A 15,536-nucleotide genomic window follows, 5' to 3' on the forward strand; every position below is an offset into this window, starting at 1 on the left:
ATGAGAAGCACTCTGGTTCCAGACACTCCAGACCGATCACGAGTATAGCTATTGCTTTTACACATTAACGTCTAATCTTGGAAATTGCTGAAATGTACAAGGGTGTCCTTTGGGCAATGTTGTCGATGACTATTTAGCGTCGTAAGTCAAAAGTGTATATGTAGAATTTATTTCGCACCGCACATGGCCCACTGCGCGATTCAAAGTCGCGGGAGAAGGTCTACAAACTAAACAACAAAAAGCTGTTTTAAAGAAATGAGTTTTCAGCCTAGTTAAAAGTGCATATCTCCAGCGGCTTCCTACTATTGGAAGGAAGAGCGTTCCAGACGGCCGCAGGAGCGCATCTGAAAGTGCGCGATGAACAATGTTACCGGCCAATGATTTTTTTTTGCGCGCACCCATCTTTTCGCATGACAAAGCCGAATTGTCTACGACTACTACGTATAGGTCTAGTAATGGTACAGCCCCTTTGTCAATTCGCTGTAGGATGAAGGTCTCCCCCCATGCCATGTTAAACCGTGATGGTTTGACCATACTTCACCATTGCTGGCCAGCCAGGGTTGAAGGGGGGCAAGGCAGGCCAGGACAGGTAAGCCGACCTGCACTCAACACTGATGGAAGCCATGGCTGGGAATCGAATTCAGTTTGCCGGGTTCATAGTTTATTATATTGTGCACTTACCACCGATCATGGCACTCCTCCCCATAATGATGTTTGCCTATGAATTATGTAACACAAGAATGGAACAGTGACAACAAGATAGCACGAAGATAATGGCTACCCATATACAATAGTAATTTTCAATTTGAAGCTAACATGAGACCTTTGAACCCAATTTGTAATTTCATTCATCAAGCCTCGCATTCAACATCTATTTAAAATCTATTTAAAATAAGTGAATATTATTTGAATGACCGTAGTTAATAGGCACGTGTAATGCATTAATTTGTCAATTGAAGTTGATTATTACGCTCACCAGAGGCAGAGTCACGTGTGAGGATGTATTAGGTTACAATTTATGCAAATTGCATGCAAATGCCCATTTAGGATCATGGCACAGAATGAGACGAGACGATACGAAATAGCGCACAATACAAAATGAAACAGGCAGATCGCACGAGACGTGAACAAAGTGCAGACGGGACGGTGCGAGACAGGGCGATACAAATGAGACTCACGAGTACCTACGTTATAGAACCGTACAAAACAAAAGAAACATTTTTAATTCTTCAATAAAATCATCACATCGTTTTTTGCGACAATTCATCTCATCGCCGTGGGGGCGATGGGAGGGATGCGAGTGAATCGTTACACCCACAGTGGGTAACTGTAACATCTTCTGTCGTCGAACATAATCAATCTACTGCTGGATGAAGGCAACAATGCATTCAGCGCCTGCGAATGAGCCGAATTCGTCATTCCATCTCCATGCCGGGCGTGCCCTCGATGGCATCTCGCCCCCCTCTCCTCTGGCTGCCACCGTCCGTTGTTATTCTCACCAAATTTGGCCGTCACCCCATCCGCGTGCCTTGCCCGAGCCCTTGTATAAGTTCTCTATAAACCAGAAACTTTCCTTTCTGACTCTCAGCGTCATCCCAACCAAGAGCAAGTGCGATTTTGGAAGAGCTTCCCCACCCTCTTCCGTCTCCTCCCCCACCACCACCCACTAGTTTGTTCCTGACACAAACAGAAGTGGCCATGACGCATCAACGAGGATAAGTGCGTGGCATCCCGGACGCAAAGAAGCACAACACCTGCAGGAATATGCCGAACGGGACGCCTTAAAAATAGGCCTCCTGACATTTAGCGGGTGCATGAAAAACAGGAAAGCCAGGAAAAAGTCGTCTCCCCTCGTGTAAATGTCAGCCGGTGTGGTCCTCCTCTCGCCCTGCTCTTCGAAGAGAAAACCCCATGAATTCTTGCTCCGAAATCATTCTTGAGCGTCGTTGTGGAGAAATATACATGGAGCGAAAGACTTCGACTCTCCACGCGAACGAAATATTTGTTCATTGAATTGTATTTTTGTGTTACTTACATTCTCCGCAGATAAAGTTATTGAGTAGTGATTCTATTATTTTAGCGGCGAGACCAATGGGAACAGACGAATACTGAGTATCGTCTCTTCATACGCTTTGTTGCTTACATCCTCCACAATTGCACGAAATTATTTAGTTTCGCGTCTCATATGTTAGTGTCTAACGACTTACCGAATCCAACCCACAAACGTTGGGCAGTTTGCCAGCTCGGTTTAAGTAAGGCTGCTGACGAGACACTGAATATCGTAACTGGGACCGAGTTTTGCTGCGAATAAAACCAATTTGCTGCTGAAAGTAATTGCACTCCGAGAAGACCGTGTGGCTGATGGGATGTTTTTACTTTTACAGTGTAGAGAATAAATTTGGGAAGGAGTTGTATTGTCTGCTTATATATTTTTTTACTTCTTTTTCAGTGGTCTCATCCAGCCGGCTTATAACCCATTGCTCTCTACGATAATAAATCCATGAATTCACGTCATTAAATCGTGTACAAGTCACGATTTTTTTAAGGGTCATTCAAGGTTAACACCTGAAGCTTTTGTTCTAGACAACCGTTTCGGAATGACGTATGGCAACTCTGGGGGGGGGGGGGAAATGTTTCCAAGGTTTTCATGTTAAGGCTGAGTCGACCTCAAGGGAGGCAAAGGGCGGGTTCATGTAAAGTACAACTTGCCACAAACATTGTCTAGGGCCAGGAATAAAACTCACGATGCTGGGGGTGTCAAAGAGTGCACTTACCACTGCACCACCGCTCAACACACAAATATGCACTTTGAAATCTGAATTGAAAACTCTTTTCTTTAGGACTGCTTTCTGTGTTTAGTTTGTTGGCCTTCCCCCAGCACCTCCGATTAGTACGGTTGGCTACGTACGGTGCGAAATAATTTCAACATACACACATACAAAACACGCAGACACTGGCACACAAGAGAGAAGCTCTCGCATACAAAACCCCACGTATAGCCTGAACAGGCTGTTGTGGCAAGTGCTGCTAGCGAGCACCTATGAAGGCCGGAACAGCACACGAGGGGGTGGGTGGCCAGCACCACGCCCGATCGCCTTTGTCTCCCCAGTGGCGATGTTTACACACCGCACACAGTAATACGTCGACTCACTGTCACGTACTCGGACAGACCAGACTCCTTTGCTAACACAGTCAGACCAACACACAGCGACTCACGCAGACACACAGAGTGACGTAGACACCGACACACACGCACGCACGCACATACTCCCCCTAACAAAGACAAAGGCGCACACACGGTGGTGGTGACAATGCCGGATTAAACTCATTTCGGGGCCTGTAGCAGGTGTTATAAAGGGGCCCTAAATAAAAAAAGCCACGTAAATATTAAAACACAAATTTTTTACTTGCATAGTAAAGTAATTGTATTTTTTTCATTTGCTATACAGCCCGATAATACGACAAATCGCTAACCTTAAAGACCCAGTCGTTCATAAAAATTGAAGGCGGTATAGTACTATAGTAATAGAGCAAGTGCAGATTTACTGAACCGGAATTGAGTGCTTTAAAGCATTTAGCGCGGGGCCCTTGAAAATGCGGGGCCCGTAGCTACGACATATGTAGTAGCTACTACATATTATGTAGCTACTTTTGCTACTGGGAGAATCCAGCAACGGGTGGTGAACAGCACACGTGCGCGAGACAGCGTGCAATCTGTGCTTACGTCTGTGACAAATACAGGACGGCTCAGGTCGTCATCCCTCGCCGCCCCCCCCTCCCTCCCTCCCCATCCACAATGCAAGGAGCACATGTGCTGTCCGGAAGCTGTGGAGGCGAGCGAGCGAGCGGCTCCGCATTCCAAGGACAGAGCGACCACGTTCCGATGTCCTCTGCCGTGACCTTCATAAATCCCCAAGGCAGCCGGCAGGGTCACGCATCTCCCCACATCCCTCCATTGTTTCCTCGGCCTGTCCAAACCCGCCAGCGTCCTTTCCTCGCTACGCGTCACGTCGCTAAAATACACACCACAATAAATTGAGTTGTTGTTAAAGGGACAAAAAAGGGGGAAAAAAACCCTACTAAAGTAGACGCTACTTATTGCTGTATTAGGCCTGGCGTGATCCCGTTTACATTCCTGTCAACCCATACTTTTTACCCGCATTCTTGTACAGGGAAATTGAGTTTTCAGGTCCATATGGCGTACAACCGTTTCAATACGAGCAACAACAAAAAAACCTGTATATTTTTTGTCTATTTGTTTGTGTTTCTCCTGTGTGATGGGACTTTGTAGGATGGACGTTGAGATTTATAAGGGCACGGGGTAACCAGTAAGGTCTGAATTGGTCTGTAAACAGGACCCTGCGGGGTGGGCTGGTAGGAATAATACTTAGTACCGGTACAGGGATATCGACCGGGTATAGAGGAGTTAAAGAAAAAATTACTGTATTCTAGTGTAACGTTAATTAAAAGTGTTTGTTTTGACAAGAAACGCTGTGAGATTTAAAGACCCCCCAACACCACTCCTCACCACCAGCCCTCACCACCCCCCCCCCACCACCACCCCCCACCACCACCCCCCACCACCACCTTCTGCACTAGGCCTCGCGAAGCCTGCCGCACTAGGCCTCGCGAAGCCTGCCGCACTAGGCCTCGCGCCGTGCTTTTCGTGCACGAATAAGCGATTAAATGTATCTCGTCTCTGTGTTAATAAATGTTTCTTGTCTCTGTGTTAAAAAAACGTGCTGCGTTTCAGTAAAGTAATTTTTTTTTAAATAAACGTGCTGCGTTTCATCTCTGTGTTAATAAGCCTGCGGCACTAGGCCTCGCGAAGCCTGCCGCACTAGGCCTCGCGCCGTGCTTTTCGTGCACAAATAAGGCGATTAAATGTATCTCGTCTCTGTGTTAATAAATGTTTCTTGTCTCTGTGTTAAAAAAACGTGCTGCGTTTCAGTAAAGTAATTTTTTTAAAAACGTGCTGCGTTTCAGTAAAGTAATTTTGAAGCGAAGTTTAAAGTTTTGCCGTGATGCGCCGGAGCGACGGCCATCTTGTTTAATTCACAGATCGCAGGGGGAGCGGGCGGCCATCTTGTCGGACAGGGTCATGCCAAGTGTTTGCAGTAGGGGGCGATGTTGATACACGGACGGACGGACGGACGCAGACGGACGGACGGATGGACAAACGCGGACGGACGGACGGACGCGGACAGACGGACGGACGGACACATTAATCTATTGGTGGTCTCGTCCACTTCGTTCCTACCAATATAAGGTAGGCATTGAGAAGGGGTTGACAGGTTTGCGTTTAGGTCACATATATATGTGAGCAAGCGAGAACCCATTGAGATAAGTATCCTTATGGAGGAAGATCTGGATAAGCGTGAAGTGTTGAAAGCTTATTACAGTCGGGTATAATGACCATAATATGAAAAATGTATTATAGACTTTGTTAGTATGTTACGCCAATTATTCATGCCCCTATGCTGTGTCAGTGTCCGTGGCCGTTGTTGGATAGTACTTCACCGCTGCGGTCAGTTCGGGCTGGTGAATGGGGGATGCACAGAAAGGATGCACAGAGGACCGGTCCAGATATCACGCACCGCTGATGTAAGCTGTGACCACAGATCAAACTCAGGTTTAGCATTCCACCCGGGGCCTTCACAATTCTCCGGTAATATTTCATTTCGCTTTACCGTTATTGTTATGCACTCATGATATCGTTAGCACGTGGTGTTTTTAACTAGAGAATGCGATAATTTTCTTTAAACCGGCACAATTTAGCTTATTAATTACAAACTAGATTAAAAATAAAATCATAATTGCACACGGGGCATTGCAGCGCGCGATAATATAACGCAATAATGCATTGCTCTTGATGTCTGCAGGAGGTCTGACACAGATGAAGAGCTCCTAATGAGGATGGGGCCTTTAGACTCCCGAGGGGAAAATGCAAAAAAATGCCTAGTGGATATTGACTTTGCCAGGTTCTGCATTCATGAAAGATCTGGTGCCAGGAAAAGGCAGACCACCTTCCGAATGAAATTTGTGGCAGGTGTTCCAGCTTTTGGATGAAAAAGAAAAAAAAACACTTTAAGGAGGTTTCTGCAGAGTACATATACAGGTTCTTCGTTTCAATCGCTGCTCTAGACTTGCACGACCTGACTCTTCGTTTTATTTGCGTAACACGAGGACGTATCGTGAAACGTGCGTAGTGGAAAACCCACGCATTTACAAGCATGGCTCGTGCCATGCTTTCCCCATGTGCATTTAATTTGTCCTCGGAGGCGTTTATTGCCAGTATGGAAGTCCTTATTTGCTCTCGTTTGTACCTCCAGGGTGCGGGCAGACGCATCGGTCAATTTAGGCCAATTCTCAAAGGTGGTGACTTCCAAATAGCAACGAAACGTCACGCAAAAGTTTCGTCACTGTCGGATCATCATTCCTAGAGATGTCGTGGCTAACAACCGATGGTCTTTCAACCTTATAAAGCGTTAAGAAGAACAACAACTGTGACCCTCAATCACGATGATTCATCAGTTCGCTCAATTGATAGGGAGGTGAATCCTGTGTTAATAACTCATTTAGGACAGCATTCACAGAAATGTCCCTCTTTGAGAAAACATTCTCGAGGGTTGCCAGGTGGCGCAGGGGTCAATTTTGAGTTTCAGCCACCCATGATTAAACAACAATGTTACCAGCTGCAGCGACTTGATCGTCTCTGCCAGTCCATCAACAATTACTGCGCCAAAACAACCATCTTCAATTTAAATTTTGATTTAATAATAAATATGCTAAATTCCTCTGTTGGTATGCAAATTCCTTTGTCAAGGCGCCCTTCCTCCCCTAACCCAGCTTAAATATACGTTGCCAAGCTTGGTGCTGTCTTTCCGACAGACCTGTTCTTCACCTGAGGACGGCTGCTTGCGTTGTGGCCGAAACGTCGTGAGAATTGTATTTTATTGTTTTATTTTTATTATTTTATTATTTCCCTTTTACGTGACTTTACCGAAAGAACCAAGAAGATCTTCAATTTAGTTTATCAATTGTCTCTTATACCAGCTCTGGGGGGGGGGGAGGGGGGGCTTCAAAATATTGGCGTCAATAACATACGGAAAACACTTATTTTTTGTTTCATTTTATTTTTCTAACCAACGTGACTTTACCGGGGATTCATCTTCTTGGTTCTTTCGGTAAAGTCACGTAGAATGGAAATAATAAAATAATAAAAATAAAACATAATAAAATAATTCTCACGACGTTTCGGCCACAACGCAAGCAGCCGTCCTCAGGTGAAGAACAGGTCTGTCGAGAGGACGGCTGCTTGCGTTGTGGCCGAAACGGCGTGAGAATTATTGTATTATGTTTTATTTTTATTATTTTATTATTTCCATTCTACGTGACTTTACCGAAAGAACCAAGAAGATGAATCCCTGCAGTCACGAAAACTTTAAATCGAAATTTTACCGGGGATGTTATTCCTTTCCAGCGGATAAAGGGGTCAACCGAAGTGATTTCAGAAGCATCTCTCGGGAATCATCATCCAGGGTCATTCGTTGTTTGACACAGGAGCGATGCACTGCTAGCCGCAGAGTTCCAAAGAAGTAGTAATGTGACGTAATCGCGATCGCGTCTCACGAAAAGACGGCGATAGAAATAACGTAACATAATTTGGGAAAGTAATAAAAAAAATCACCCCTCTCTCAATGTTGATTTGAAGCTTTCGTGACTGCAGGAATCCATACTCTTTGGTTCTTTCGGTAAAAGTCACGTTGGTTAGAAAAATAAAATGAAACAAAAAATAATAGATCACGACGTTTCGATCGCAACACAAGCGGTCGTCCTCAGGCGGAAAATGTTTATAATCCAGCAGTGGACCTGCTGAACCAGCGAGAGAGCTGTTGCAACAAGAGGTTATTTATGTGGCGATGGGCAAGCAAGCGGGGTCTGAGCTGGAAAGGAATTCCATCCGCGGATGTGAACTGTCACAATATCATCTGTAGATCTAAGATGCTCTCTTTGCTGGCACACGTAAAAAAAACTAAAATCCAGCGCGTGGAATTGTCATCGGCTCGAAAATATGTCATCTATTTTAGGCCAGCGAACGGCGTGTGTCTAACCCAAGATAGCAATCCAAGGTTGTAGTGCACTAAGTCCGATTGCAAAAAATCTTGCAGGCTTATTGTTGGCTAATTTCCAACGCGCCCACATTTCTCCAGTGTTCTCGCTATCTGCCACAGCAATATTTTATCAGCTTCCTCCAGTTCCCCATTAAGCCACCCTCACAATGCCTCAGGTGTGTTGTTGTCTTCACTGCTGCATTTGCTCCAGGAGTCTGGCGTGAAGCAGCTGCTAACGGAGCTGTGTCATGTACAACCAAAAGAGGTAAATGCCAAGCCTCTCCAATTGCTTTCCCACGTCACCACCAACAGAAGGGCCTCCGCTAGAGGATGATTAAACAGTCCCTCTAAATCTTCTTGGTTATTTCGGTAAAGTCACGTAGAAGGGAAGTAATAAAATAATAAAAATAAAACATAATACAATAATTCTCACGACGTTTCGGCCACAACGCAAGCAGCCGTCCTCAGGTGAAGAACAGGTCTGTCGAGAAGACCTGAGGACGGCTGCTTGCGTTGTGGCCGAAACGTCGTGAAAATTATTTTATTATGGCCGAAACGTCGTGAGAATTATTTTATTATGTTTTATTTGTATTATTTTATTACTTCCCTTCTACGTGACTTTACCGAAAGAACCAAGAAGATGAATCCCTACAGTCACGAAAGCTTTAAATCGAAGTCCCTCTAAAGTCTAGAGAGCATTTGGTCTACTCTTCCTGCTGGCCAGACATACTAAACTAAACTTTTATTTTCATTTTACTAGGTTAGGCCCACTGAGCTCTATAGCTTTTTTTCAGAAGCGACCTGGCCACAAATGATAGCTCAACGAAGTGACCTATCTTGTGAGAATTTATAGCAGCCAAATACTCTCAACGCACGATTCTAAGTGGGGGGGGGGGACCGGAGGACCCGGATAAAATCCACGTGGCCACGGCGAGAAGATGCAAACTCCAAATGTACAGCAGCAGGCGTCAGGATCGGGATCGAATCGACGACCTCCTGTAAACCAGACGAGGTAGTTAACATCTCGCCTCTGTGGCACCGTAAGATACGTCTTCGAAGAGGTGGAAGAACTCACGCTCATACCCCTCGCCACCACACTCAACCTGCTGATCGACTTTCGTGTCGCCAGTTATACTATGCCATTGCTTCAACTGCTGCCCCGGTAGATTAAATTGAACCGTTGACCTCTGCATTGCAAATCCAGTGTGCTAACCATTACACCATGACAGCATCAGTGCAAGTATAATAATAATAATGTAATGTCCTATATATATGCCTTGCATCACAGCACTGTGAAGGACTGAGTGGAAAGGCTGACGTTGAATTATAATTCGAGGTTTTTAGCGATGAAAGCCTCACTGAGCCAAGGCATTGTCAGGAGGGGTTTTGCATTGGGTTGTTTGGTTAATTCGATTCGTGACTTTTTTTTTGGGCTTGTGATATGCGACAGCACCCAGAGAGAAAACTCACTATGCACGCGAGAGGGTAACACTCAAAGCTCCACACAGATGGATTCAAGAATCCGTTCCTGTACTGGCAACTACCATCTCAGCACACGTTCTTTCGTACACATGCATGTGCATGTGTGTATGGGGGGGGGGGGGGTAATGGCAGTGGTTTGCACGTTGCGCAATGAACCTGGCAACCAGAGTTGGATTCCTGCTCATGTCCAACACCAGCGACGATTTGCTGAACCGGCCTTGGGCCCCCCTAGTTTAACTCGGCCTCAAATGAGTACCTGGTGCAGTGTGTAAACATCGCCACAAGGGAGGAAAAGGCGGCCGGGCGTGGTGCTGGCCACCCACCCCCTCATGTGCCGTGCCGGCCTTCATAGGTGCTCACTAACAGCACTTGCCCCAACAGTCCGTTAAGGCTGTACCGGCGACCTTTGTCTGTCGCTGGTGCATAGTTAAATGATACAAATCTGGTCGCGCGCACACACCTACTGCATATCGACCACTCATTAACTGAAAACTGGTGGAGCAGCCTGGGAGGTGTTCTCCGGCAAACTCACGTAAAAATACATGTCAGTCATTTCTGCTATTTCTTTTTAAATATAGCCCATTTAAAAATAAAAATAAAACCCCATCCATTACAGCTTCACTAATTCTGTTAAATAAGGCAGGCCATTTGCTACACATGAAAGGTTCCTGCCACTAACAGGTTATATTTAAGACCAAACGTGCATTAGATGCGCAATCATTTGCGCACCGCACAGTACGAGTGAGTACTCAATCACCGAGGGAACATTTTACGAGCCGCTCTCGCCGACACTTTAGGTAATAGACCTTCAGGAAATGTGGTCAGATATCTCTGACTTTTGCGACTTTCAAGGGGGGCCAATAAAGTAACCGACTACAGGGAAAGAAATCCCAAGCCTTGCCCACGGCAGCAAATCGATATCCCTCTGCAAAGAGTCTTGCGGAAGACGGTAACACGGAGACCTTGAGCCCAGGGCATCGTGACTGCAACGAAATGCGCCGGTGACATTGGGCGACTGTGCTGTGCCGTGAACGCGTAATTGCTCGAGTGTCGATACAAACATTGAATTGTTCATCTTTCTTGATAAACCACGGAATGAGTGGGCGTAATGCGTCATCGAGTGTCATTCCTGTGCCGTGTGATAGATCTGAAGGTTATTACCGTGAATGCAGGAATAAAAAAATGTTCACAAACTTCTCTTATCCACCTCAATAATAGGAGCGGCAAATGGATGGGGGGCGGTCGCTATAGGCGGATCTATTGGATATCTGTGAAAGAGAGCTATGTAGCGTATCGGATTCCTCCGGTATAAACAAATATTCTGATCCTATTAACCAAATAGATATCCAACCGAGGAATGGAACGCATCCGAGAGATGGATCGATGGTAAAATGAGTTCGTCTGTGGATGCTGGGCGGATTGTTACACATGGTGGGATTGTGATAGGTGGAGGCGGGTTGGTTGAGGCCTGATGACGATCCACGGATAAACATGAACAGGTGCTCATATTCTTAAGTTATTTCGCTAAAGTCACGTAGATAGAAAATAAAATAAAAATAACAGATAATAAAATAAAGACCGCTTGTGTTGCGATCGAAACGTCGTGCGTTTTTTTGCTTGAATTATTTCGAAATTTTGTTATTTCATTTCATTATCTGTTATTCTTATTTCATTTTCTATCTACGTGACTTTACCGAAAGAACCAAGAGTACGAATTCCTGCAGCCGCGAAAGTTTCAAGTCAAAACGAACGGGTGGCTGACAACCGACGAATGAAACAACAACAACAACAGCGACGCGTGACGCAAGAGTGACTTGTCAGACAAACGGGCGGACGGACGGGAAGTAGCCAGGGGCGCGGACACCCACATGCGCAGGCAAGCAGGCGGACACGCGTGGCGGCTTGCCACCCACCCTGGTGGGCGCGCCGAGCCCGTGAAGCCCACCACGCTCCTCTGCTGCTTCACACCGGGCCGGTTGAGGTTGTTCGGGGCAGACACGGAGGTGGCCATGGCGATAGCCGGCATCCCCTGGCCGCGATTGGCCGGCGTGTATCCCGCGGCGATGGCCTGCAGAGCGGGCTGTGACCGTGGTCTGCTCACGGTCAAGCCTGACCGGGCCTGCCCCTGAAACACACGAAACAAAGATCCCCCCCCCCACCCCCGTAGAGCCTTAACAGACTGTCGGGGCAAGTGCTGTTCTGCGAGCACCGAGGGAGGCCGGCACGGCACGCGAGGAGGGGTGGGTGGCCAATGCCACGTTCAAGTTCAAGTTCATTTATTAGGTGTAGCACTGTGAGCCATTCGGCTCTTGAATCGGGTGCATCCGCAACAAACAAAAACACGAACAAAAAACATCTTAAAGTGAATATGTGACTAAGTGCAAACACAAAATCCAAGAAAAGACAGCAAAATATTGCAGAAAAAGTACCGTACACCAACGCTGGGTGCAAAAATCCCAGTGGGATGCAAGTCAAACAACAACAACAACCACAAGACAACTTAGATTAAGGCCATCAGTCTAACTGTGGGTAGGATCTGAAGTGGGTGCCACGATTTGGTTTCGGGGACGCCACAAAACGCCACAAAATCACTTTTTTGTGTCTTTGCAAGCGTTGCAGGTGGAGGCAGTGCCGCGGGGGTTAGCACGATGCGTGACGACCCCGGTGTGATATCAGTTCGATTCGGCGAGCACCTCCAAACCCTCAGTGGCGACCGATATACTCTTTGGTTCTGTCGGTAAAGTCACCTAGTTAAAAATAAAATTAAATAAAAAATAAATGAAACAAAAAAAAAACAAATCACGACGTTTTTGTGTCGCCTGATGACGACCGCTTGTGCTGCGATCGAAAGGTCGTGATTTGTTTTATTTTATTTTATTTCTACCCACGTGACTTTACCGAAAGAACCAAAGAGTATGGATTCCTGCAGCCACGAAAGCTTCAAATCAAGATTGACGACCGATATCTTTAACCAGTGCCAAGTACAGCTGTCCACCAAGCTGTACTCACCAACGTGGTGAAGTACGGCCACATGGGCCCCACAATCCGAAGGCCTTCATCCGGCAACGGATTTACAAAAAAAGGGTTGAAAACTATTATTATTATTATTCCTGTAATTGTTGTCCACGTTAAGATTTTCATTTAAGTCCGAGCATAAATCTTGTGAATCTAAATGGTGTGGAGCATTAAATTTCGATGTAAAGCTTTCGTGACTGCAGGGATTCATCTTCTTGGTTCTTTCGGTAAAGTCACGTAGAAGGGAAGTAATAAAATAATAAAAATAAAACATAATAAAATAAAACATAATAAAATATTTTATATATTTTGTGTGGAGCATGTTTAAATAAACATTTGCTCTACGAATAACCTTTTAGAAAACATTGACATCATTGGTCACGTAAACAATTTTTTTTGAAAGTGCAACACAGTCATTATTTTGCAGACCATTTTTTATTCGTCCGCTTTGATATTAACTTTCCTTGTCGGGACAAATGTGATTCCGGCTTTTGGCGAAGAGCCCAAAAATCGTCGGATCGGCAGGGAAAGCCGTACAGCAGATGAATAACGGCAGGTGGCAAAAAAACAGAGAACAAACCAGACCGGGGGGGGGGGGTGGACCTGCTGAAAAAACTCCGGAATCATCACAAAGCCGCTGCGCTTGCGTCGGGGAAACCGGCTGGCATCACGCGATGTCGCGGCATTCCTCACCTGTGTCTGCCTCGTCGGCGAGCTGAATGTCTCGCGTCTCCTCTGCTGTTGCTGCTGGGACATTGCCTGCTGCATTTGCATCTGCTGCTGCTGATGATGCGTGACGTTGCCAGCCGTGGCCGTGGAAGCCAGGTTGTTGGTAGACAGAGCGGGCCGCTGAGTCACCGTCCCGTAGGCGGTGACACCGAGCATGTTTTGCTGCTGCTGCTGCTGGGCATGTCCCTGCACATTCTGGTGGTGGTGGTGGCTCTGCTGCTGCTGCTGCTGGTGCAAACACTGAGGACACGCGCACAGCAGCGACATCTGCTGCTGTTGCTGTTGCTGCTGCTGCTGCTGGATTTGCTGCTGATGCATCTGCTGATGCTGGCCGCCGTGGTGTCCCTGGCCGCCCGAGGCCTGTCCGGCTCCGACGGGCCACGACTGCGACTTGGGCAGGGCGAGAGGCCCCGCGGCCAGGCTGCCGCCGCCGCTGTTGATGACGAGCAGCGGGTACGGCGTGTCGAGGCGCCGTCGGACGCGGCGGCGCGTCTGGCCGAGCCGCCCGATCTGGCACATGGCCGTGAAGTCGAGCAGGATTGGCAGCCCCAGCGTGGCCAGGTCGAGCCACGGGTGCTGCTTCTCGTGCGCGTTCTGGATGGTGACGCACACGTCCATGGGGTACGGGGTCCACACGCCACCCTCGCTCTCCCACTCCCACACGACGCCGCGGCCCGGCGCCGCCGAGGGATCGTAGAAGCTCCGTCGCACCGGTCTCATTGTCCCTGCGGCGGAGAGGGAACGCTCACGTTAGGAGGAGGATGATGATGAGGGGGAGTGGAGGAGGTGGGGGAAGCAGCGGAGGAGAAGGAGAGAGAATGGGCACAGAACGTGCAGATGTCGTGTGGGCTTGGAGAACGTGTGACGAGGCAAATGGATTGTGGCGCAAAGACTGGTGACTTTTGGATGGTTTGTCTGTAACTCAGCATCTGCTAACGGGCGACTGTTTAAATGCCAACGGATGTTTTATCATGGTCTAGAGTGCATCCTCAATCCGTTATTCACTCAATCGCTCTGTCCTATCTTGGCTTTGGACATTTTCCCAAAAAGTGGTCGCCTGTTATGTAAGTTTTTTCCCTCTTTTGTAGTTCGTGCTATTTCTGTTATTATTTTTTTGTTTGTTATTTCGTGCTTGTGCAAGCATCACACATTTATGGGTTTTAATCGCGTGGTTCAATGGCCTCAAACAGGGGCATTAACAATTCCTTTGGTCGTGAAAATAAAACTTCCTGAACCACAATCACGCGCGAACACCAACGGTGGAGAATTCGCGTCCAAAACGTACAACTTTTTAACACTTTGAAAGATAACAATGGTGCGTATTGATAAAGCGACGTCAATCACAGAGGCCGTCAATAAATGACGTCACGCACCTAGGGGGGGGGGTCAGACATTTGTGACGATGTGTGACGAGGGGGGGTGGGGTGAGAAATATGACGTCACATAAAAATGCGCAACTTTAAATAAATATAGACAACACGTTCTACTTAATTAAATAGACTTTTTAATAAATGTTTTCTCCTACAACATCAGAGTGCAGCGCCACATTAAATGCCCACTACAATGACAATAGTTTAAAGCGATTTGAAGCATGTTTTTTGGGGGGGGGGAGCTTTGTGACGTCATATTCGAGGGGGGTCTGACTTTTTGTGACGCCATGTGACGAGGGTGTGGGGGGGGTCAAAAATCGTAAAAAATCGCGTGACGTCATTTATGAACGGCCCCACATAACGTATGAATCTACTGCATTTATTTTCCCGGTGCCCTATATAACTGTAACATCTGCGTGCCGGTTCACCAGCGCGTGGCAGCGCATTCAATTAAAAGTAGAAACACGAGCCGGTGTGATTTACACTGCCACGACCGAGAGACGTTGCAAACAGCAAGATGAGGTGGGGGCTGGCGGGGGCGGGGGGGCGTTGGGGAGGGGTGAGGGACGCGAAGGAGGCTGTAAACGAGAACCCGGCAACAAAAGGGTTGATTAGACCGGGGGTCCCCAACCCCCTGGGCCGTGGACCGGTACCGGTCCGTGGCCTGTTAGGAACCGGGCCGCACAGCAGGAGGTGAGAGCGGTGAGTTCGCGCGTGGCCCTCCCATTATTTTATTATTCACCACTCCCGTCCATGTCTCTTTCCCGTACTGCGCACTCAGTCACAGTGTTGGTGAGCCCACAAGCTCTAACCCCTAGTAGCCAGA

General features: G+C 47.2%; 1 protein-coding gene across 4 annotated transcripts in view; it reads right to left on the minus strand.

Annotated features, from left to right (window-relative positions):
* Nucleotides 1–15,536, minus strand: part of DTX1 (deltex E3 ubiquitin ligase 1) — a 106,260-nt gene that overhangs the window by 16,757 nt on the left and 73,967 nt on the right. For 3 of the 4 annotated variants that reach the window (XM_078857567.1, XM_078857569.1, XM_078857570.1), the window contains exons 2-3: nt 13,305–14,065; nt 11,465–11,721 (exon numbers count right to left, since the gene is read on the minus strand). In XM_078857567.1, coding sequence (XP_078713693.1) covers nt 11,465–11,721; nt 13,305–14,065 — 1,018 coding nt within the window. The remainder of the gene's footprint in view (nt 1–11,464; nt 11,722–13,304; nt 14,066–15,536) is intronic. The other variant, XM_078857568.1, reaches the window with a different exon arrangement.

The sequence above is a fragment of the Lampetra fluviatilis genome, chromosome 6 (assembly GCF_964198595.1).
Source record: "Lampetra fluviatilis chromosome 6, kcLamFluv1.1, whole genome shotgun sequence".
Classification (NCBI taxonomy): domain Eukaryota; kingdom Metazoa; phylum Chordata; class Hyperoartia; order Petromyzontiformes; family Petromyzontidae; genus Lampetra; species Lampetra fluviatilis.